Here is a 22676-nt window from a genome sequence, read left to right on the forward strand (position 1 = left end):
ATTCCCCCAAACACATCCAATAGAAATTTTTAGATAGCCACTTCGTTCCGCGTAGTCGATTTTCAGATAGAAAATATGTTTCAGGATTACACTCCCCCACAACTCTCATGGCAAGGGTTTTAAGTTATACCCTGGGAGCATATAAGGTTTTTATAGAAGGTGTTGTTGTAGAAACTTCAAAACAGGTTCATTCGATTGGAAATTCAAAGGACTAGTACCCTTTTTAATAGTCGAAAGTGATTGGAGGGCAACTAGCCCCCCCCACGCCCATCATTCCCCCAAACACATCCAATAGAAATTTTTAGATAGCCACTTCGTTCAGCGTAGTCGATTTCCAGATTAAAAATATGTTTTTCAGGAGGACACTCCCCCACAACCCTCAGGGCAAGGGTTTGAAGTTATGCCCTGAGGGCATATTTGGTTTTTATAGAGGACGTTGTCATAGAAACTTCAAAACAGGCATATTCGATTGGAAATTCAAAGCGCTAGTACCCTTTTTAATAGTCGAAAGGGATTGGAGGGCAACTAGCCCCCTCTCCCACGCCCATCAGTCCCCCAAACACATCCAATCAAAATTTTGAGATAGCCATTTTGTTCAGCGTAGTTGATTTCCAAATAGAAATATTTTTTTTGAGGAGGACGCTCCCCCACAACCCTCAGGGCAAGGATTTTAAGTTATGCCCTGCGGGCATATAATGTTTAAATAGAAGGCGTTGTCGTAGAAACTTCAAAACAGCTCACTCGATTGGAAATTCAAAGGGCTAGTACCTTTTTTAATTGTCGAAAGTGATTTGAGTGCAACTAGCCCCCCCCCCCCCCTTACGCCCTTCATTCCCCCAAACACATCCAATCAAAATTTTGAGATAGCCATTTTGTTCAGCTTAGTTGATTTCCAGATAGAAAATATGTTTTTGAGGAGGACACTCCCCCACAACCCTCGGGGCAAGGGTTTTAAGTTATGCCCTGGGGGAATATAAGGTTTTTAACGAAGGTGTTGTCGTAGAAACTTGAAAAAGGCTCATTCAATTGGAAATTGAAAGGGCTAGTGCCTTTTTAATAGTTGAAAGTGATTGGATGGCGTCCAATCAAATGTTCGGCGTCCTTCTCACGCCAAACATTTTCCCCAACCCATCGAATCAAACTATCGAGAGAGCAATTTTGTTCAACGTAGTCGAAAGCTTAGGTAGTTATATATTATACGATTATAATCCCCTCTTATCCTTTAGTGCAAGGGTTTTAAGTTATGTCTCTTTGGTATATTAGGCCTATATGAAAAGTTGTTGTATATAATGTATAGAATATATTTTAGTCTTCCTCAAATCCAAGTTTTATATGTTTAAAAACTAAATGTTGACTTAAGATTAAATCAAAATGCACTGTGATAATGCTGATTCCCAATAAGGCATCTCAGCAGTATCCCAGGAACGACTGAGGGTATTATGTTCAAACGTTCGGGGCTACTTCTGCTCTTAAAATTTAACCAAATCCAAATAGTGTAAGTGTATCCAAGCTATCAAAGAAAGTAAACAGATTTTTTTGCGGATGGTATTTAGTTTTTCATTACAGATCAACTAGAGGAGTTATGAAACTAAATTAAACAGTACTATTTGTGTCCAGATTTTTAAAAGGGTGTATGCTGTTAAAAATTGCTGAAATTTTTTCTCCGGCATACAAATAGCAGGTCAAACTATAAAGTCTTAAAAAACGAAAAAGATTTAAAGTATATTTTCTTTTTTCCTGAAAAGACTGTGAATATAAAATGAACAGAAATTAATTAAAAAAACTTTTTCCACAAAATAAGTTTTTCAAAGAAAAGTAAAAAACTCCATCCAACAAAGATGAGCAAAACTAAAATCAAATTACCTACCAAACGTGAAAATACCGCAAATCAGCATCGGTAAATAAATGAAACCCAAAACGAACAGAAATTACAATAAATAACCGAGTCAAACTCAAAACGAGCAGAAATTGACATAAGTTGGGCGCAAAAGCCCTATGCCTTCCCAAGGCCAGAACAAAATTTGCACTTTACTGAAACATTATAAATGTTTTTACTTGTATAACTTTAATAAATCAAGTAATATTAACATATTGATTACTAAATATCAGTATATGTATATTAAACTGACAATGCACATTCATTTGTTTTTTTTCAGTAAAGTGCAAATTTTGTCCTGGCCTTGGGAAGGCATAGGGGTGTTGCGCCTAACTTATGTTAATTTCTGCTCGTTTTGAGTTTGACTTGGTTAATTATTGTAATTTTTAGTTCGTTTTGGGTTTCGACTAAAATAAATTTTAGTCGCTTGGATGAAAAGCAAGAGACTCATTTCGTAATGTTTTTCATTCCCTAATGTGAAAAATAGAGCACCAATCACCCACGAGAATAAAATTTGATTCTAGTTTCAAGAATCAAATTCTGATTCTAAATCACCGATGAAAAATAGCTCAAAATCTCCTCCCAAGAGATTCACCACGCTGACCAATAGGAAGAGGGAAAAGATAATTATTTGCAACAATTGAACTGATGGTTTCGTACATTTTGGCGGGATTATTTTGATCATTCTTAAAACAACTAAAATAATAGCCTACCTAGCGTGTGTTCGTTTGTTGTTAATATTGACAATTAAAATATTGCTAAATTAATGGGATTTGGATAAACTTGGCTCATCCAACGGATGTTTTTTTTTTACCCTATCTAACGCTTTGAATCACGGAGACCAGTAATTGTTGGTTCCAGTGTAATTGTTAGGGCTGTCTGAGAAAATTCTATATTGTATACATGAGATATCCTGGTGGAAATATAATCTGCATCGTTTTCTGTGTTTGAGCTATGTAAAGAGCTAACAGTCAATTGCACTGAATAACTTCTTAACATTTCAACAACTAATGGAGTTGTTGAAAGATATAGTGACTATTTTGCAAGTAAGGTTCACTAGAAGGAAACCAAAACCAAAGGTATCTTATATCAGGTGGCCCTAATCAACCAAAGCCGAGTGTGTTCCCAGTTGAACCTTCAATATCAAAAATGAAACAGGGGCATTTTCATCTGGGATGGCATGAGGATTGCCAGTTCTTAGAATACAATGTCGAGAAGGATTCTTCTCGTTTCGGGTGTTCCTTTTTCGGCAATGACACAAAATGAAGAGCGAAGCGAAGGCGAAGAAAGGAAAACTGGCAAGCGATTTTTCTTCTGAGTCTCACAAAGCAGCTTTGTCAAATTTTTGGCACTGCGTCAATAACAGTGGTCATGTGGATTTCATACTTGATGAAACCATCTGAACTATGGTTTTGCAGCAAGCAAAAAGTGAAGAGACAAACAGGAAAATTGTAAAAACTTTTTGGAGGTCGCAAGAACCCTAGCAAGACAGGGCACTGCAGAAACTGAGCAGGGTATGACAGAAAGTACAATAGGAACATTGTCAAAGAGAGGAATTCTTCTGGATAAACTAGCTTCCCAGTCTTATGACTATGCATGTGCGATGTCTAGTCAATTTCATGGAGCCTAGCAGAAAATATCTGAAGTACGTGATCGCTGTGTGCCTTATATTCCTTGCCGGGCCGACAGACTAAACATTGTTATTCACAGTGCAATTCAAATAGCATAGTGGACTGCAAAGGCTGCTCAGTGCAATTCATACGTCTCGGTGGACTGCAAGGGCTGAAACCATACAAGCAGTAGTTACTTCGTTTGAACCAATCGTTTCAGCAATGAAACAGATAAAGAACGCCGATGCGAAGAAGAATGTACAAGCTAGCGGCCTTCTGAAAAGGATTCTAAACTTAGACTTAATCGCCTGCCTCATGTTTATGAATAATATAATGTACAAGAACAAGAAAGCAACAGAATAACGTGAAGAAGAGGCAATCAATATCATCAATGGAATCGAGATGCTTGAACCGATGAAGAAACTTTTCAAAAGAATATCGGAGACTGAAATCAACGATTTAATTAAAATTGCAGCAGTGTTTGCCAGAATGATGGATGGAAGTCAATTCAGGAACAGATTTAATCAGACATCACCGTCGGCAACTTGGACCATCTTGTTTTGGGTTCTAGGCGTTTACCCTCCCCCCTCCCGTGGAGAATAAGGCTTTCCAAATTTGAGAATTTTATTTGAGTTTTATTTTTTTAATTTTCGTAGGGGGAAGGAATTTTGGTACTTGTGTATTATGCGCCAGTCACTCAAGTTTACGCTGTGTAAAATTCGAGAACACGCCGGTTTTTTGGTTAGTTTCTTCGTTGCTTTAGAAATACATTTGGGCTATAGATTTGCGCATTAGGGGGGGGGGTAAAGTATAGCGGGACAGAATATATGGGAAATATATAATTTGGGCTATATATTTGCACATAAGAGGAGGGGGGTTTAAATATTTGGATAGTTTGAAGTCAGAAAACAATTCTTTCTAGGTATATGGCCACAAAAAAATTACACAACAATAGAAGGTTACCTAGAAATTTTGCTAACTAAAAAAAAAAAAAAAAAAAAAAAAAAAAAAAAACCCATTATAAAGTAAATGTAATGTTTCATTTAAGTGTTTTTTCGAAGTGTTAAAGGACTTTTTTTTCAATGACTGTTTTTCCTAGTATTAAGTACTATTATTTGGTTAATGCAGTGTTTCATTTAGGTATTCTCTGATGATCGCTGATCAAAGCTTACGTTATTTAAGCCTTTCATTTATGTTATTTTACTGTGTTCATATTCGGTTTTAAAATACACTTATCTATCTATTTATCTTATATGCAGAATAATTGTACCAAGCACATTTTGCGTGCGGACTCGCTATACTTTTCCCCCCCCCCCCTTATGTGCAAATCTATAGCCCAAATTCATGTCTAAAGTAACGAAGAAACTAACAAAAAACTGGTATGTTCATATTTATATTATAAATTGGATAAAAAGTTTCATGTTCTGCGATTTTTTTTTCATTTTTCCTATTCTTCTCTTATACAACAAAAAAACTGCGTAAAAAATTTTGCTTTTTGCATTTCTTCTCTCTTTTCATCTCCTTTTCCTTAATATTTATATAATAAATTGGATAAAAAGTTTCGCTTTCTGCATTTTTCCATGTTTTAGTAATCTTAATTGTTGCCTTATTTTTTATCCTATGTAAAGGATAAAGAAAATTTCGCTTTTTGCCGTTTTCACATTTTTATCTTACCTTTAAGCTTTTTCTTCATGCTATATGTAGGATAAGAAATTAGCTTTTAGATTTTTTCATTTTTTCTTATTTTGTCATTTCCCCTATTCGTTAAGCTATAGACAGCGTAAAAAATTTTGCTATTTGCATTTCTTCTCTCTTTTAATCTCCTTTTCCTTAATGTTTATATTATAAATTGGATAAAAAGTTTCGCTTTCTCCATTTTTCCATGTTTTTGTAATCTGAATTGTTTGCCTTATTTTTTATCCTATGTAAAGGATAAAGAAAATTTCGTTTTTTGCCTTTTTCCCATTTTTATCTTACCCTTAAGCTTTTTCTTCATGCTATATGTAGGATAAGAAATTAGCTTTTTGATTTTTTAATTTTTTCTTATTTTTGTCATTTCCCCTATTCTTTAAGCTATAAACAGCGTAAAAAAATCCCTTTTTGCATTTTCTATCTTTTATCCATCTCCTTTTCCTTCATATTTATATTATAAATTGGATAAAAAGTTTCATGTTCTGCGATTTTTTTTTCATTTTTCCTATTCTTCTCTTTACAACTCTTGTAGAATTTTTTTGTTTTTCATTAGTGCATGGAAACTCGTGAGAGATGATCTCATCTGAAAATGACAACTAGTTGTAAATGTCATTACATAAATCCTGTTGTTTTGGTAGAAACTTAAGGTCTTGTTCATTGGGGACGAATTTATAGAACTTGATTTCAGTTGAGATTCCCATTAATCAACAAAGGAAGAAAAAAGAATTGGAGATCTATGGAGTTTAAAGTAGTACTCTGGGGAAGTCAATACATTTGTTAAAATCATTAAAAGATACTCGTTGATTTCAGATTTCTAAAATGTTGCATAAATACTTCTCTTTTTTGTAAGGCTTATGGAATATGTAGGGAATAGTTTTAAATTAATTAAAATAAAGTAAGGTTTTTTTTCAGTTAGAATTTCCAATTATCTATGTAGCTTACAGATTGTAAGAATGCAAAAATAGCACAATAAAGTTTCACATTATTGCTTTTTCTACTTGCTTTAGTGGCGGACTTTATGTTATGTGCTTTGGGATTAGATTTGGCTATTGGTGGTTTTTTTTTCAGTCAGTGTTTTTTTCTGTTAATTTGGGCTTAGTCTGAAGAGTTCAGTATGCTTTTCCTGAATTGAATGTCTAAATTGGGTAAAAACTTTTTCAAAGTAATACATTCCGCGTAGTTATATAATAAAAAAGACAAATCTTCCTCAAAATATAAGACTAATGAAGATATTACGCATCTAATAATTGCAGCTAACATTTTCTAAGCTACCGTTTCAGTTATATGACTAATAGCGATACACTAAGATTCAGCGACTGTCTTCAGCAAAACAGTAAAGGAAACAGTAAAACAAAGAAACCAAGAAGGAGCTAATATAAGCATAGTTTTTCGGTATTCGCAATGGACAAAAAAAATAAAAAAATAAAAAACGCACAAAACATTCAGACAGAGGGTTAGCCTCATTACTTTATAAAGGCTTGGCCAAGACTTACTCCATATTCAGTCAACTTCAGACATAATTCTATCGAAAAATATTCGAGTGAGTTAGATTCTTATTGGCTCTGTATTTTAAGCAGTTTTCTTGAGTATCGTTTTTTTTAGTGGTTCTTTTTTGTTGTTTTTGAGACGGCTATTAGTCATATAGCCGAAACATTTGTACAGATTGTGCTTTGGTCACTGTCTTCAGAAAATCTCTCATTTACTCCTTATATTTTCTCCCTAGTTTTAAATTTTTTAAAATGTGTTCGTTTAGTTATTAACTTTGATTTCATTAATTAACTTGGAATTTTAGAGTAAATTTATTGATTAAAAGATTTCGCCATGCATAAGAGAAACCGTATATCTAATGTAAAAGCTTGTTAACAATAATTTTGGAACAGAAGAATTGGCAACTTGTGTTCTGAATTGAGACCTGCTTTTACTTGGCACTATGTACAAACGGAAGTTTTAGGTAAATTTGATGCGTTGTTTAGTGGTTGGTCTAACTAAAGTACGCGCGTTACTGTTTAAAACCCCGTATGGTTTTAAAGTACTGTGTTTCTTTCTATCCCCCCCCTCGTAAGCTTTTTTTTCCAGAAAAATCAAATTATTTCTTTAAGTTTGAATGGATTAAATTTGTTTACCTTAAAAAGTGGATACCCAAAAAATCTTGAAGCACAATGCCGATGCAACCCTTGAGTGACTGCTTATTTAATATTTTAGACTTTTTGTTTGTTTAACATTTTCTTTCTTTGCGTAATCTCACGTTTTTAGATTCTCTGTAAAAGTCCTATTCATCATTTATGAACAAAAACTCAGTATCAGAAGAAGCGTTTTTGACGGGATTCGTGCAAAACCCAATATTTATTACAGCCGTAATGAAATGTCAATCAGCTAGCAAGTGAAGGTCCCACTGAGCCCCAATGTCAAACGCCAACTTATCAAATAAGTGCACAGGGAAACGAATTAATGCAATGTGGCACAACTTCCAGGGATTTCTAAATAAGCTATGTTTATAGTAAAGTAGGCATGATTAGTGTTGTTATTCACCTAGTTGCACACAGCTTTTCAGTTGACAAGTTACCGGCTAAGTATTTGTTGTTATCTTTTGCAGATTAAATCCGGGAAAGCTAATTGTAAGTAGGTAAGGGATGCTCGAAGGCACTCTTGGCTCAGTGCAACAACGAGCCAAGTCCTAGGTGCTTTTGACTCCTCATTCTCTATTGGCCCTCATTCCTCCTTCGTCTAGGAAAAGTATTTCCATTCCATAAAGAAACAAAAACGAGCAAAAATGGGGTTTTTAAAGGCCAAATGAAAATACTGAAAAAACGCAACAAAGTGAAACGAAAAAATATAGTCAATGAGTGTGGCCGAAGAACAAACCAAAAAATAAAACGCGGAAAGTGAATGTGAATTATTCGCTAGTATCTGTCGATGGTGGTTCAATTTTTAATTTCTCTGCAAATCTAGGATATTGGTGAATGACTCACTTTTATTGTTGTTAGGTATTTGGTTTCAATTCTTACAATTTTTTGGCTTTTATTGATTTTTGTTCATCTGTCAATTTTTTTTTCTTTGGTTTTTTTCATATTAACATTTACTTTCAGCAGTTTATTTGTTGTTTTGTGCTTCAGCACTCGCATTCATTATATTTTTTTTGTATCGCGCTGAAGAAGAGAGGCGTTTTTCCCCTCAAAATATTCGCTTTGTTGCGTTTTTTCAATATTTTCATTTGGCCTTTCAAAACCCAATTTTTGCTCGTTTTTTTTCTTTGTGTTATGTCAGGCCGATGTGGCTGAAGAAATTATCCTCTTTCCATTCCAGTTTAGGAGGTTCCTCTAAAATGAGGAGTTTTGAGATCTTATAGGGACAAATCCTTTCATTTGGGGATTCCATGGCTTTCTAGCCTAATACTATCAAATATTTTAGTCTCTTTGGTTCCTTATATTGTTTCTGGACACAATACTCTGTTTGGTAGGAGACAGCGATTCAAAAGACAAGGGTCTAAGTTAAGAGAAAAGAGAATCAAAAGGCTCCATGGGAAGAATTCACTCTGGGACGGCTGACTCAGAATCGAGAGAAAATGGTCTGTGAGGAAGGAGGTGCCAGGAGCCTAAATTCAAATAACGAAAAAACCCTGTGATTTAGCGACTGTCGGAAATTGTTATTATATAAATGACATAAATTATTATTAAATAAATAGCATTATTTAGCAATTGATGTAACTAAGTATGTAATCCGTTTTTATTTGGATTGTCCCAAATCATTGCTTATAGTCAACAAATTTCGTAGGAGAGTGTTAAACCGTGAAAAACAGTAAGCAAAACTAATCACCTAAATGTTACAACTCCTTTGGTAAATAAAACATTATAATGTATGAATTTAATATAGCTTAATAATTACTAGAAAATGCAAATCAAAATTCTACGTCTCCTAGAGCAGTCGGTTATGCGTAAAGGTGAAACCAATGCCGGAGAAATCGTTTGGAGGCTTGAATAATTTTTTATTTTTATTTTTTTCCAACAAATATAAAATCCTTGAAAACAAAATTTACTGCTGATGTCACAAATCGATCCAATCTTATTTTTTATGAAAATATAATTTTTTCTACGTTAAGATGTTCGTGGCTTTGCCAACGTGTAACGTTAAAGAAATTTTTAATAAAAAAATTCAAAATTAAAATTAGAAGTTAGTACAGAGCTTCAGGGTATTTTTTGCGGGGATTTTAAACTAAACAAGAGACACTTCATGCTTTCAGTTTTGTCAAAAGGGCTATACCTCAGGAATGGCTAAGGGTACTACGTTGAAATTATCAGGACATGTTCAATGGGAAATTGAGCTAAATCAAAATACACCATTTTCAAATTATTTAATTTTCTTTTGCTTTTTTTTTTATCTTTGTCCGATTTTGGCTTTTTGAATGACAATTTTTTCCAATTTTTGATTTGCAAATTTTCCGTTTACCATGAAAATTTGCAATAAACTTTGATATTATGGGAAATGTTTATAAAAATCTCAAGACAAAGTGATAAGTTAATTGAAAGTCATTTGTGTATTGCAACCGAAATTAAATTTGTGACAAACTTTCTTACTCGTATCCTTATATAGCCTTTGACAATCCTTGTTGAATTATCGCTTCTCGGCCTTTTGGCTAAGATCAAAGTGTAGTATATGTTCTTATCAGCTTAATATCTGATACCGTCCCTACATGGGGCCCAGAATATTAAACTGATTTCGGGAAACCGGAGGGATGTCGGGGCTTGCTCCACTCCCTTCACGTGTTGGCCCTGTATTGCAGTACTTCCAGGATCGGCTTACCCCTTTCGAGAGGAAATTAAGCTCCATAAACACTAAACAAGGACACAAAATGCGTTTCTCAAATTTGTTTGAAACCACACCTGTAGGTCCCCAGCCCTTGAATATATTGAAAATATTTTTTTTTCATCTGAAAAAAAGAAAATTTGTTTATAATTTACGAAATTCAATGGTGAAAAAGCCAATGACCATTCGCCATAATTAAATTAAAATCCCCAACCAGGATTGAAGTTCCCATGCACCTTTTTCGAAAATAGTATGCAACTATTAAATGCTGTAATTTAAATTGAACCAAGATTCAAACAGAATTGTTGAAGTTTGTGATATTCAGTAGAACGACCACTGGGTTCTCAGAAATAAGTTTCGACTTTTCAGTCATATTGATAACAGAGTGAGAAACCCCTGTTTTTCTTGTCTCAAAAAGATAAACTTACATTCAAAGGATTAAGATGTTTACATATGAAAAAGAAATGGGGTATTGCTATTTTCAAAAATAATCTAGACTTGATTTATTGATGTGAAAAAGTTTTTTAAAGCTGCATCTGGCTAATACATTGAAGCTTCTGAGTAACATTAACTAAACATACTTACCTGGCTGGGGAGCTGCCTTGATCATGAAAGAAGCGCTCCCAGGGTGAGGGCTTTCCATTGCACTTTGGATTGACCTCTGTGATTACCCCGAATGGGGGTAACTCAAACGCGTAATTTTTGTTAGTGGGGGATTGCGTTCGCGCGGACCCCGTTCTACATTTTGAAAAATTTCTATCATTTGAGCCTCATTTATATGTCACATATTTATCAATTGTAAGCTAAAATCATACAATCATAGATCCCTGATGCATTTTGTTTTTGAAAATACTCTGTAATTATTGACGAATGAAAGATCTTAAGCCGAACTGGCAAGCTAAAATCATACAATCATAGATTCCTGATGCATTTTGTTTTAAAAAATACTCTGTAATTATTGACGAATGAAAGATCTTAAGCCGAACTGGCAAGCTAAAATCATACAATCATAGATTCCTGATGCATTTTGTTTTTAAAAATACTCTGTAATTATTAAATATTGATTTTTAATTTGAACTAGGAGTCGAATCAAATTGCTGAAATTTACATAAAGTCACAAAGTCTAGTCTTAAAAAGTCAAATGCCCTTGGTCACCACACATTTCATCAAGTTAATTGCGTTGGCAACATATCTAACTAAATATTCCTTCACTACCTTCATGGTTCTTGGAATATTTAAATAGGGGGGCCTTTGGCTACAGCCATTGTGTTCCACCACTCAGTTACATTACATTTGCTTTTTAGCCTGACTAATGAATATGAGTTTTATTATCTGGAGATGTTGTCTTAGTACCATGTCATATTAGGTGTACTTGAATTGTTGCTCATTCAATAGTTCTTCTCATCATGTGATTTTTTGCCAGCATTCACTTGATTGAACATTGAAGTCCTTGTAGCTTTCGAACCTTGTTAAAATTAAATAAAAAAAAAGTTTTTTTTTTAACTGAAAGTAAGGAACGACGTTAATACTTAAAACGAACAGAAATTATTCCGTATATGAAGGGGGCTGTCCCCTCCTGAACACCTCACTCTTTACGCTAAAGTTTTTATTTTTTAAAAAAATAGAGTCGTGAGAAAATCAAACTTTAGCGTAAAGAGCGAGGCGTTGAAGAGGGGACAGCCCCCTTCATATACGGAATAATTTCTGTTCGTTTTAAGTTTTAACGTCGTTCCTTACTTTCAGTTAAAAAAACTTGTTTTTTTTTCAAATTTTTGAACGTTTTTGAATTAATGCAGGTTTTGATTTTGGCTCACCGGTACATGAATAATTAAAACAAAATTTGCATATTAATTTTACTTTTATTTGGTTAAATGGCTTTCCCGAAACTTGTTTAATTTTATTTATGAACGTTTTTATTAGTAATAAATATGCATAACTTACGAATTAACTTACGTAACGAACTTCTATATTCATATATTTTAATGCGTATATTAGGTGGCTCGCCCACTAGTCAATACCTCGCTCTTTAAGCTAAAGTTCGAATTTTTTTCCAATTCTTTAAAAATGACCCCTTAATCACAAAGGCCGTTATTTAGAATAAATAGCTCTTATAAAAGTACTAAAAAATCTTTGGCTTAAAGAGCGAGGTACTGACAAGGGGGTGAACCCTATCATACACGTATTTAAGTTTTGATGTTACTCCTTATTTTCAGTTTGAAAACTTGTTTTTTTTTATAATAAATTTCTGATCTTTTTTTAAATAATGCTGGGAAATCCGGTGCCCCCTTCATCGCACTGTCCCTTCCCCCCTGGAAACTTCCTGCATGGAAAGATCCTCCCATATGACCCCGCACCCACCCATCCCCCTACAACCAGAAAAAATCCCCCTGATAACGTCTGGATACTTCCTAATAACCAATACTATATGCTAACATTGGGCAAAGTTTATAACTTTCAGCCCTCCCTCCGGGAACTTCGGGGGATTAAGTCATCCTAAAGGACATATATATCATATTTTTAACCATGCTGAACAAAATGGCTATCTCAAAATTTAGATCAGGTGACTTTGGGGAAGAAAATGAGATTGGGAGGGGGCCTTGTTGCCCTCCATATTTTTGGTCCACTTTTTTCTAAAATCAGCCATATTTTCTCAGGTGCTTGACTTTTGTTGGAGCCATTAGTGTCAAGATGACATTAGAAATTAACCTAACTTTACTTCCCGATTGTGTACTGTATATTACACAAGTATCATTTAAGCAGTGTTGTTAATATAAAAAGTTAATCATTTATTTATTTAACACGATAATTTTATTTCAACTTTTTTTACATGTCTTAGAATGAACAAGTACACAATATGGGATTAGTGAGACAATTATGGATTTGAACATCAAAGACCGCAACCACCAATCACCCTCGCCTCAAAGGACCTCAACCTCCCAGGTCCCTTTTCTCCAACCTCCAAGGGGCCCTCTCCCCCAAATTTTTAGGGCCCATCCCCACCCATTTTTCGTGCTTTTTGAAGTTTATTTTTTGAACATGATAATTTTATTTTAACTTTTTTTACATGTCTTAGAATGAATAAGTAAACAATATGAGATTAGTGAGATGATTAAGGATTTGAACATCAAGGACCACAACCACCAATGACCCTAGCCACCAAGGCTCTCAACTTCCAAGGTCGAATCTCTCCAACCTCTAAGGGGTTCCCTCCCCCCAATTTTTGTGGCCCATCCCCCCCTTTTTATACTTTTTCAAAGTTTATTCTTTTTAACAAGATAATTTTATTTCAAATTTTTTTTACCTGTCATAGAATTAAATAAAACATAATTAAAGCATAAAAAATCACATTTAAGCTACATTTCTTAACGTTTGTAGATGTGTATTGTCTGAAACCTATGATTTGGGGTGCTGGATTTACTATTTCGCACTTTTCTTACATAGGTTTCATAGCCTGTCGTAGGTGTGTGATTTTTGAAATCTATGATTTGGGATGTTTGGTACAATATTTTAAACTTTTCTTAGCAAAGTTTCTTAACCTTTTTGGTTTCTTAACCAACACACGTTGATGTGTTTTGTATGAAAGTCATGATTTGGGATGTCTAGTTTTCTATTTTGGACCTTTCCGAGCTAGATTTCCTAACCTTTTGTAAGTGTATGTCTTGTTTTATTAATAATATTTGATTTTCTAATCAAGTTGGGTTTAATTTTCAGAAATAAGAACATCCAATGTTTAAAATACATCTAATTTTATCACTATTAGGTTTTTTTTCTTTTAATAATTGGGATACATTTTTGCATATTTTTTTTATATTTAAAGTTTGGTTTTATAAGAACATCCGTGTTTAAAACACATCTGATTTTATTAATAATATTTGATTTCTTTTGATAATTGAATATATTTTTGTATATTTTTTAATAAAGTTGGGTTTTAGTTTTCAGAAATATGAACATCCCAGTTTAAAATACATCAGATTTTATTAGTAACATTTTCTTAGCTTGGTTTCATAACCTGTCGTAGATGTGTGTTGCATGTAACTCATGATTTGGGTTGTCTAGTTTGCTATTTTGGACTTTTGTGAGCTAGATTTCCAAACCTTTCATATGTGTGTGTCTGGTTTTATTAATAGTATTTGATTTTCTAATAAAGTTGGGTTTTAATTTTCAGAAATAAGAACATCCATGTTTAAAATAAATCTGATTTTATTAATAATATTTGGTTTCTTTTAATAATTGGGCACATTTTTACATATTTTTTTAAATAAAGTTGGGTTTAAGTTTTCAGAAATATGAACATTCCGGTTTAAAATACGTCTGATTTTATTAATAACATTTTCTTAGCTAGGTTTTTTAACCTTTCGTAGATGGGTGTTGCATGAAACTCATGATTTGGGATGTCTAGTTGGCTATTTTGGAATTTTCTGAGCTGAATTTCCTAACCTTTCGTAGGTGTGTGTCTGGTTATAATAATAATATTTGATTTTCTAATCAAGTTCGGTTTTAATTTTCAGAAATAAGAACATCCAATGTTTAAAATATATCTGATTTTATCAATATTATTTTTTTTTCTTTTAACAATTGGGATACATTTTTGCATATTTTTTTATATTTAAAGTTGGATTTTATAAGAACATCCGTGTTTAAAACACATCTTATTTTATTAATAATATTTGATTTCTTTTAATAATTGAATATATTTTTGCATATTTTTAAATAAAGTTGGGTTTTAGTTTTCAGAAATATGAACATCCCAGTTTAAAATACATCAGATTTTATTAGTAACATTTTCTTAGCTTGGTTTCATAACCTTTCGTAGATGTGTGTTGCATGTAACTCATGATTTGGGTTGTCTAGTTTGCTATTTTGGACTTTTGTGAGCTAAATTTCCTAATCTTTCATATGTGTATGTCTGGTTTTATTAATAGTATTTGATTTTCTAATAAAGTTGGGTTTTAATTTTCAGAAATAAGAACATTCATGTTAAAATACATCGGATTTTATTAATAATATTTGATTTCTTTTAATAACTGGGTACATTTTTACATATTTTTTTAAATAAAGTTGGGTTTAAGTTTTCAGAAATATGAACATTCCAGTTTAAAATACATCTGATTTTATCAATAACATTTTCTTAGCTAGGTTTTTTAACCTTTCGTAGATGGGTGTTGCATGAAACTCATGATTTGGGATGTCTAGTTGGCTATTTTGGAATTTTCTGAGCTGAATTTCCTAACCTTTCGTAGGTGTTTGTCTGGTTATGATAATAATATTTGATTTTCTAATCAAGTTGGGTTTTAATTTTCAGAAATAAGAACATCCATGTTTAAAATACATCTGATTTTATGAATAATATTTGATTTTATTTCATAATTGGGACATTTTTGTATTTTATTTTAATAAAGTTGGGTTTTAGTTTTCAGAACTATGAATATGCCAGGTTAAAATACATCTGATTTTATTAATAATATTTGGTTTGCTTTAATAATTGGGCACATTTTTACATATTTTTTTAAATAAAGTTGGGTTTAAGTTTTCAGAAATATGAACATTCCGGTTTAAAATACGTCTGATTTTATTAATAACATTTTCTTAGCTAGGTTTTGTAACCTTTCGTAGATGGGTGTTGCATGAAACTCATGATTTGGGATGTCTAGTTGGCTATTTTGGAATTATCTGAGCTGAATTTCCTAACCTTTCGTAGGTGTGTGTCTGGTTATAATAATAATATTTGATTTTCTAATCAAGTTCGGTTTTAATTTTCAGAAATAAGAACATCCAATGTTTAAAATATATCTGATTTTATCAATATTATGTTTTTTTCTTTTAACAATTGGGACACATTTTTGCATATTTTTTTATATTTAAAGTTGGATTTTATAAGAACATCCGTGTTTAAAACACATCTGATTTTATTAATAATATTTGATTTCTTTTAATAATTGAATATATTTTTGCATATTTTTAAATAAAGTTGGGTTTTAGTTTTCAGAAATATGAACATCCCAGTTTAAAATACATCAGATTTTATTATTAACATTTTCTTAGCTTGGTTTCATAACCTTTCGTAGATGTGTGTTGCATGTAACTCATGATTTGGGTTGTCTAGTTTGCTATTTTGGACTTTTGTGAGCTAAATTTCCTAATCTTTCATATGTGTATGTCTGGTTTTATTAATAGTATTTGATTTTCTAATAAAGTTGGGTTTTAATTTTCAGAAATAAGAACATTCATGTTAAAATACATCGGATTTTAATAATAATATTTGATTTCTTTTAATAACTGGGTACATTTTTACATATTTTTTTAAATAAAGTTGGGTTTAAGTTTTCAGAAATATGAACATTCCAGTTTAAAATACATCTGATTTTATTAATAACATTTTCTTAGCTAGGTTTTTTAACCTTTCGTAGATGGGTGTTGCATGAAACTCATGATTTGGGATGTCTAGTTGGCTATTTTGGAATTTTCTGAGCTGAATTTCATAACCTTTCGTAGGTGTTTGTCTGGTTATAATAATAATATTTGATTTTCTAATCAAGTTGGGTTTTAATTTTCAGAAATAAGAACATCCATGTTTAAAATACATCTGATTTTATGAATAATATTTGATTTTATTTCATAATTGGGACATTTTTGTATTTTATTTTAATAAAGTTGGGTTTTAGTTTTCAGAACTATGAATATGCCAGTTTAAAATACATCTGATTTTATTAATAAAATTTTTTTAGCTGGGTTTTTTGACCTTTCATAGATGGGTGTTGCATGAAACTCGTGATTTTGGATGTCTAGTGTGATATTTTGACTTTTCTGAGCTGAATTTCCTAACCATTCGTAGGTGTATGTCTGGTTTTATTAATTATATTTGATTTTCTAATCAATTTTGGTTTTAATTTTTAGAAATAAGAACATGAATGTTTAAAATACAACTGATTTTATTAATAATATTTGATTTACTTTAATAATTGGGTACATTTTTGCATATTAATAGATTTCTGTTTTAGTTTTCAGAAATATGAACGTTCCAGTTTAAAATACATCTGATTTTATTAATAACATTTTCTGAGCTAAATTTCCTAACCTTTCGGAGGTGTATGTCTGGTTTTATTAATAACATTTGATTTTCTAATCAAGTTTAAATTTCAGAAATAAGAACACCCGTGTTTAAAATACATCTGATTTTATTAATAATATTTGATTTCTCTTAATAATTGGGCACATTTTTGTATATTTTTTAATAAAGTTGGGTTTTAGTTTTCAGAAATATGAACATCAATGTTAAAAATACACCTAATTTTATTAATAACATTTACTTAGCTAGGTTTCTTAACCTTTCGTAGGTGTATGTCTGGTTTTATTAATAATATTTGATTCTAATCAAGTTGGGTTTTAATTTTCAGAAGTAAGAACATCAGTGTTTAAAATACATCTGATTTTATTAATAATATTTGATTTGCTTTAATAATTGGGTACATTTTTACATATTTTTGAAATAAAGTTGGTTCTTATTTTTCAGAAATACGAACATCCCAGTTTAAAATACATCTCATTATTTTAATAACATTTTTTTAGCTAGGTTTCTTAACCTTTTGTAGGTGTATGTATGGTTTTATTAATAATATTTGATTTTCTAATAAACTTCAGTTTTAATTTTCAGAAATAAGAACATCCATGTTTAAAGTACATGTCATTACATTAATATTATCGGATTTTCTAATCAAGTGTGATATTAATTACTAGAAATAAGAACCTCCATGTTTAAAATACACCTGATTTTATTAATAATATTTGATTTCTTTTAATAATTGGGTACGTTTTTGCATTTTTTCAAAATAAAGTTGGGTTTTAGTTTTCAGAAATATGAACATCCCATTTTAAAATACATCTCATTTTATTAATAACATTTTCTTAGCTAGGTTTCTTAATCTTTCATTGATGGGTGTTGCATGAAACTCATGATTTGGGATGTCTAGTTTATATTTTGAATATATAGTTTATAGTTTATATAGTTTATATTTTTAGCTAGATTTCCTAACCATTCGTAGGTGTAGGTCTGGTTTGATTAATAATATTTGATTTTCTAATCAAGTTGGGTTGTAATTTTCAGAAATAAGAACATAGGTTTTAAAAATACATCTGATTTTATTAATAATATTTAATTTCCTATAATAATTGGGACCTTTTTTGCATATTTTTTTTTAAAATAAAGTTTGGTTTTAGTTTTCAAAAATATGAACATCCCAGTTTAAATTACATCTGATTTTATTAATAACATTTTCTGAGCTAGATTTCCTAACCCTTGATTTTCCAATAAAGTTGGGTTTAATTTTCAGAAATAAGAACATCGATGTTTAAAATACAACTGATTTTATTAATAATATTTGATTTCTTTTAATAATTGAGTACATTTTTGCATATTTTTTTAATAAAGTTGGGATTTAGTTTTCAGAAATATGAGCATCCAAGTTTAAAATACAGCTGATTTTATTAATAATAATTTCTTAGCTAGTTGTCTTAACATTTCGTAGGTGGTTGTTACATGAAACTCATGATTTGGGATGTCTAATTTGCTATTTTAGACTTTTTTGAGCTTTCGTAGGTATATGTCTGGGTTTATTAATAATATTTGAATTTCTAATCAAGTTGGGTTATAATTTTCAGAAATAAGAACATCCAATGTTTAAAATATCTCTGATTTTATTATTAATATTGATTTCTTTTAATAAATGGGATACATTTTTGCATTTTTTGTTTATAAAGTTGTGTTTTATAAGAACATCCATGTTTAAAATACATCTGATTTTATTAATAATATTTTCTTAGCTATGTTTCTTAACCTTTCGTAGATCGATGTTGCATGAAAATCATGATTTGGGATGTCCAGTTTGCTATTTTGGACTTTTCTGAGCTATATTTCCAAACCTATCGTAGGTGTATGTCTGGTTATATTAATAATATTTGATTTTCTAATCAAGTTGGGTTTTAATTTTCAGTAATAAGAACATCCGTGTATAAAATATATCTGATTTTATTATTACTAATTGATTTCTTTTAACAATTGGGTAGATTCTTGCATTTTTAAAAAATAAAGTTGGGTTTTTGTTTTCAGAAATAAGAACATCCCAGTTTAAAATACAGCTGATTTTATTAATAACATTTTCTTAGCTAGGTTTCTTAACCTTTCATAGATGGGTGTTGCATGAAACTCATAATTTGGGATGTCTAGTTTGATATTTTGGACTTTTCTGAGCTGGATTTCCTAACTATTCGTAGGTGTATGTCTGGTTATATTAATAATATTTGATTTTCTAATCAAGTTGGGTTTTAATTTTAAGAAATAAGAACATCCATGTTTAAAATACATCTGATTTAATTAATAATATTTAATTTCTTTTTGTAATTGTGTAAATTTTGTATATTTTTTAATAAAGTTGGGTTTTAGTTTTTAGAAATATGAACATCCCAGTTTAAAATACGTCTGATTTGATTAATAACATTTTCTTAGCTAGGTTTCGTAACCTTTTGTAGATGTGTGTTGTATGAAACTCCTGATTTGGGATGTCTAGTTTGATATTTTGGACTTTTCAGAGTTGGATTTCCTAACCATTCGTAGGTAACCTTTCGTAGATGTGTGTTGTATGAAACTCATGATTTGAGATGTCTAGTTTGGTATTTTGGACCTTTCTGAGCTAGATTTCCTAACCTTTCGTAGGTGTATGTCTGGTTTTATTAATAATATTTGATTTTCCTAATCAAGTTGGGTTTTAATTTTCAGAAATGAGAACATCAATGTTAAAAATACAACTGATTTTATTAATAGTATTTGATTTCCTTTACTAATTGTGTATATTTTTGCATATTTTTTAAAAATAAATTTGGGTTTTACTTTTCGGAAATATGAACATCCTAGTTTAAAATACATCCGATTTTATTAATAACATTTTCTGAGCTAGATTTCCTAACCTTTCTTAGGCTTATGTCTGGTTTTATTAATAATATTTGATTTCTTTTAAAAATTGGGTACATTTTAGCATATTTTTAAAATAAACTTGGATTTTAGTTTTCAAAAATATGAACATCCCAGTTTAAAATACATCTGATTTTATTAATAACATTTTCTTAGGTTTCTTAACCTTTCGTAGAAGGGTGTTGCTCATGATTTGGGATGTATAGTTTGATATTTTGGACTTTCTGAGCTACATTTCCTAACCTTTCGTAGGTGTATGTCTGGTTTTATTAATAATATTTGATTTTCTAATCAAGTTGGGTTTTACTTTTCAGAAATAAGAACATCCATGTTTAAAATACATCTGATTTTAGTAATAATATCTAATTTCTTTTAATAATTGGGTAAATTTTGCATATTTTTTAATAAAGTTGGGTTTTAGTTTTAAGAAATATGAACATCCCAGTTTAATATAAATATGATTTTATTAATAAAATTTTCTTAGATAGGTTTCTTAAACTTTCGTAGATGGGTGTTGCATGAAACTCATGATTTGGGATATATAGTTTGATATTTTGGACTTTCTGAGCTAGATTCATATTTCTGAAAGCTAAATCCCAACTTTATTTAAAAAAAATATGCAAAAATGTACCCAATTATTAAAACAAACCGAATGATATTAATAAAATCAGATGATCTTCGAACATGGGTCATATCATTTAAAATAATTGAACCCCGACTGGAACAGAAAATCAATTGTTAGTAACATAATCAGATATACGTCCAAGAACTGCTGTGGAATCTAGCTCAAAAAAGATCAAAATACCCGTCTAGAGGTCCCGAGTAACGAGTTTCATGCAACATACATCTACGAAAGGTTAAGAAACATAGCTAAGAAAATGTTGTTATTAAAATCAGATGTATTTTAAACTGGAATGTTCATATTTCTGAAAACTAAAACCCAACTTTATTTTTTTTAAATATGCAAAAATGTGCCCAATTAGTGAAAAGGAAATCGAATATTATTAATAAAATCAGATGTATTTTAAACATGGATGTTCTTATTTCTGAAAACTTGAACCAAACTTTATTAGAAAATAAAATATTATTAATAAAACTAGACATACATCTACGAAAGGTTAAGAATTCTACCTCAGAAAAGTCCAAAATAGCAAACTAGACATCCCAAATCATGAGTTACGTGCAACACACATCTACGAAAGGTTCAGAAACCTAGCTAAGAAAATGTTGTTAATCATATCAGATGTATTTTAAACTGGGATGATCATATTTCTGAAAACTAAAACCCAACTTTATTAAAAAAAAACATGCTAAAATGCATCCAATTATTAAAAGAAATCAAATATTATTAATGAAATCAGATGTATTTCAAACATGGATGTTCTTATAAAACCCAACTTTATAAAAAAAAATATATACAAAAATTTACCCATTTATTAAAAGAAATTAAATATTATTAATAAAATCAGATGTATTTTAAACATGGATGTTCTTATAAAACCCAACTTTATAAAAAAATGCAAAAATCTATCCCAATTATTAAAAGAAATCAATATTATTAATAAAATCAGATGTATTTTAAACATTGGATATTCTTATTTCTGAAAATTATAATCCAACTTGATTAGAAAATCCAATATTGTTAATAAAACCAGACATACACCTACGAAAGGTTAGGAAATCTAGCTCAGAAAGTTTCAAAATAGCAAACTAGACATCTCAAATCATGAGTTTCATACAACAAACATCTATGAAAGGTTAAGAAACCTAGCTATTTGACATTTTTTTATATTTTAGTTAAATAAATAATAATTGTGTTCACTTCTTACAATATGAGTGTGAAACTTGGTTTACAACAATACAAGGTACTTTTTTGAAATTTTGTAGCTTTTATATTGACTCCTTCTAATTAATAAAAATCATTTCAAACTTTCAAGTACCCCGTGTTCCCCTATATATGTCGAGTTCTAGAGACATTCATATAATTCAAAGCTAGATTCATCATTTTTTTTTCCATGTAATTGTGAGCTAAGAATAGTTGTATTACAAAGAAGCCAAATGCCATAAAGTATGTGAGACAATATAGATTTTGGGCTATGCTAAACTTACCTAACGTGTCAATCTGAGTTTTGATATAAAATTTGCTACAAAATCCTGTGTATAATCTGATGGTTTGTTTTAAATTTAATTTTCTTAGTTCCTCATTTTGATTTTTTTTTATTATTATTATTTTGCTTCCTGTTTGCAATTTATTTCATTTGCAACAGGTTATTTGAAAGCGACCTCTTCAGAGAAATTGAATGCAAAGCGTGGTTTTCATTGCCTTTACGATATTTTAAATGTAGTTTTTTTGGTTTTAGATCTGCCAAGTCTGCTCCATTGGCACAAATAATAGTCTACGTCGTAGTGATCCGAAAAAAACTGAAAGCAGCAACTTAAATTTGTTGAGTGTTATTGCGTGGTTTATTTTTGTTTAGTGTTTTGTGTATATGGCCACTGGCTTTTCAATACATTAAGACGCAAATACAAAGTTTAGAAATACTACTTTTTATTAAGATACGGAATATATCCTGCCAGGTTTCTGCTTAACGGGAAATTGAGAAATCCCCACTTCCTAGTTATTGCGTCTGTCGGGTAAAAGAAGGTGTGGTTGATAAAAAATGTGTAAAAGATACATTTTATGGGAAGGGGTAGACTGATACTAACCTTATGCTGGACTGGCTTCTGGTCCGTTGTT

General features: G+C 30.9%; 1 protein-coding gene and 2 non-coding genes across 3 annotated transcripts in view; all 3 read left to right on the plus strand.

Annotated features, from left to right (window-relative positions):
• LOC148944829 (uncharacterized) overlaps positions 1–22455 on the plus strand; it is a 476758-nt gene extending 454303 nt beyond the window's left edge. Inside the window, exon 4 of the mRNA XM_089099411.1 lies at positions 22300–22455. Within this exon, the coding sequence (XP_088955537.1) occupies positions 22300–22416 (117 nt within the window). The 3' untranslated portion in view covers positions 22417–22455. The remainder of the gene's footprint in view (positions 1–22299) is intronic.
• On the plus strand, positions 9789–9980 carry LOC148944835 (U2 spliceosomal RNA). Its single transcript, XR_016142779.1, has one exon. It is a non-coding gene; the product is annotated as a U2 spliceosomal RNA (small nuclear RNA).
• LOC148944836 (U1 spliceosomal RNA) lies at positions 10556–10715 on the plus strand. Its single transcript, XR_016142785.1, has one exon. It is a non-coding gene; the product is annotated as a U1 spliceosomal RNA (small nuclear RNA).
• Positions 22456–22676: the final 221 nt, after the last annotated feature.

Source organism: Artemia sp. Qi Xiang Cuo, chromosome 13, assembly GCF_049724085.1.
Source record: "Artemia sp. Qi Xiang Cuo chromosome 13, ASM4972408v1, whole genome shotgun sequence".
In the NCBI taxonomy this organism is placed as follows: domain Eukaryota; kingdom Metazoa; phylum Arthropoda; class Branchiopoda; order Anostraca; family Artemiidae; genus Artemia; species Artemia sp. Qi Xiang Cuo.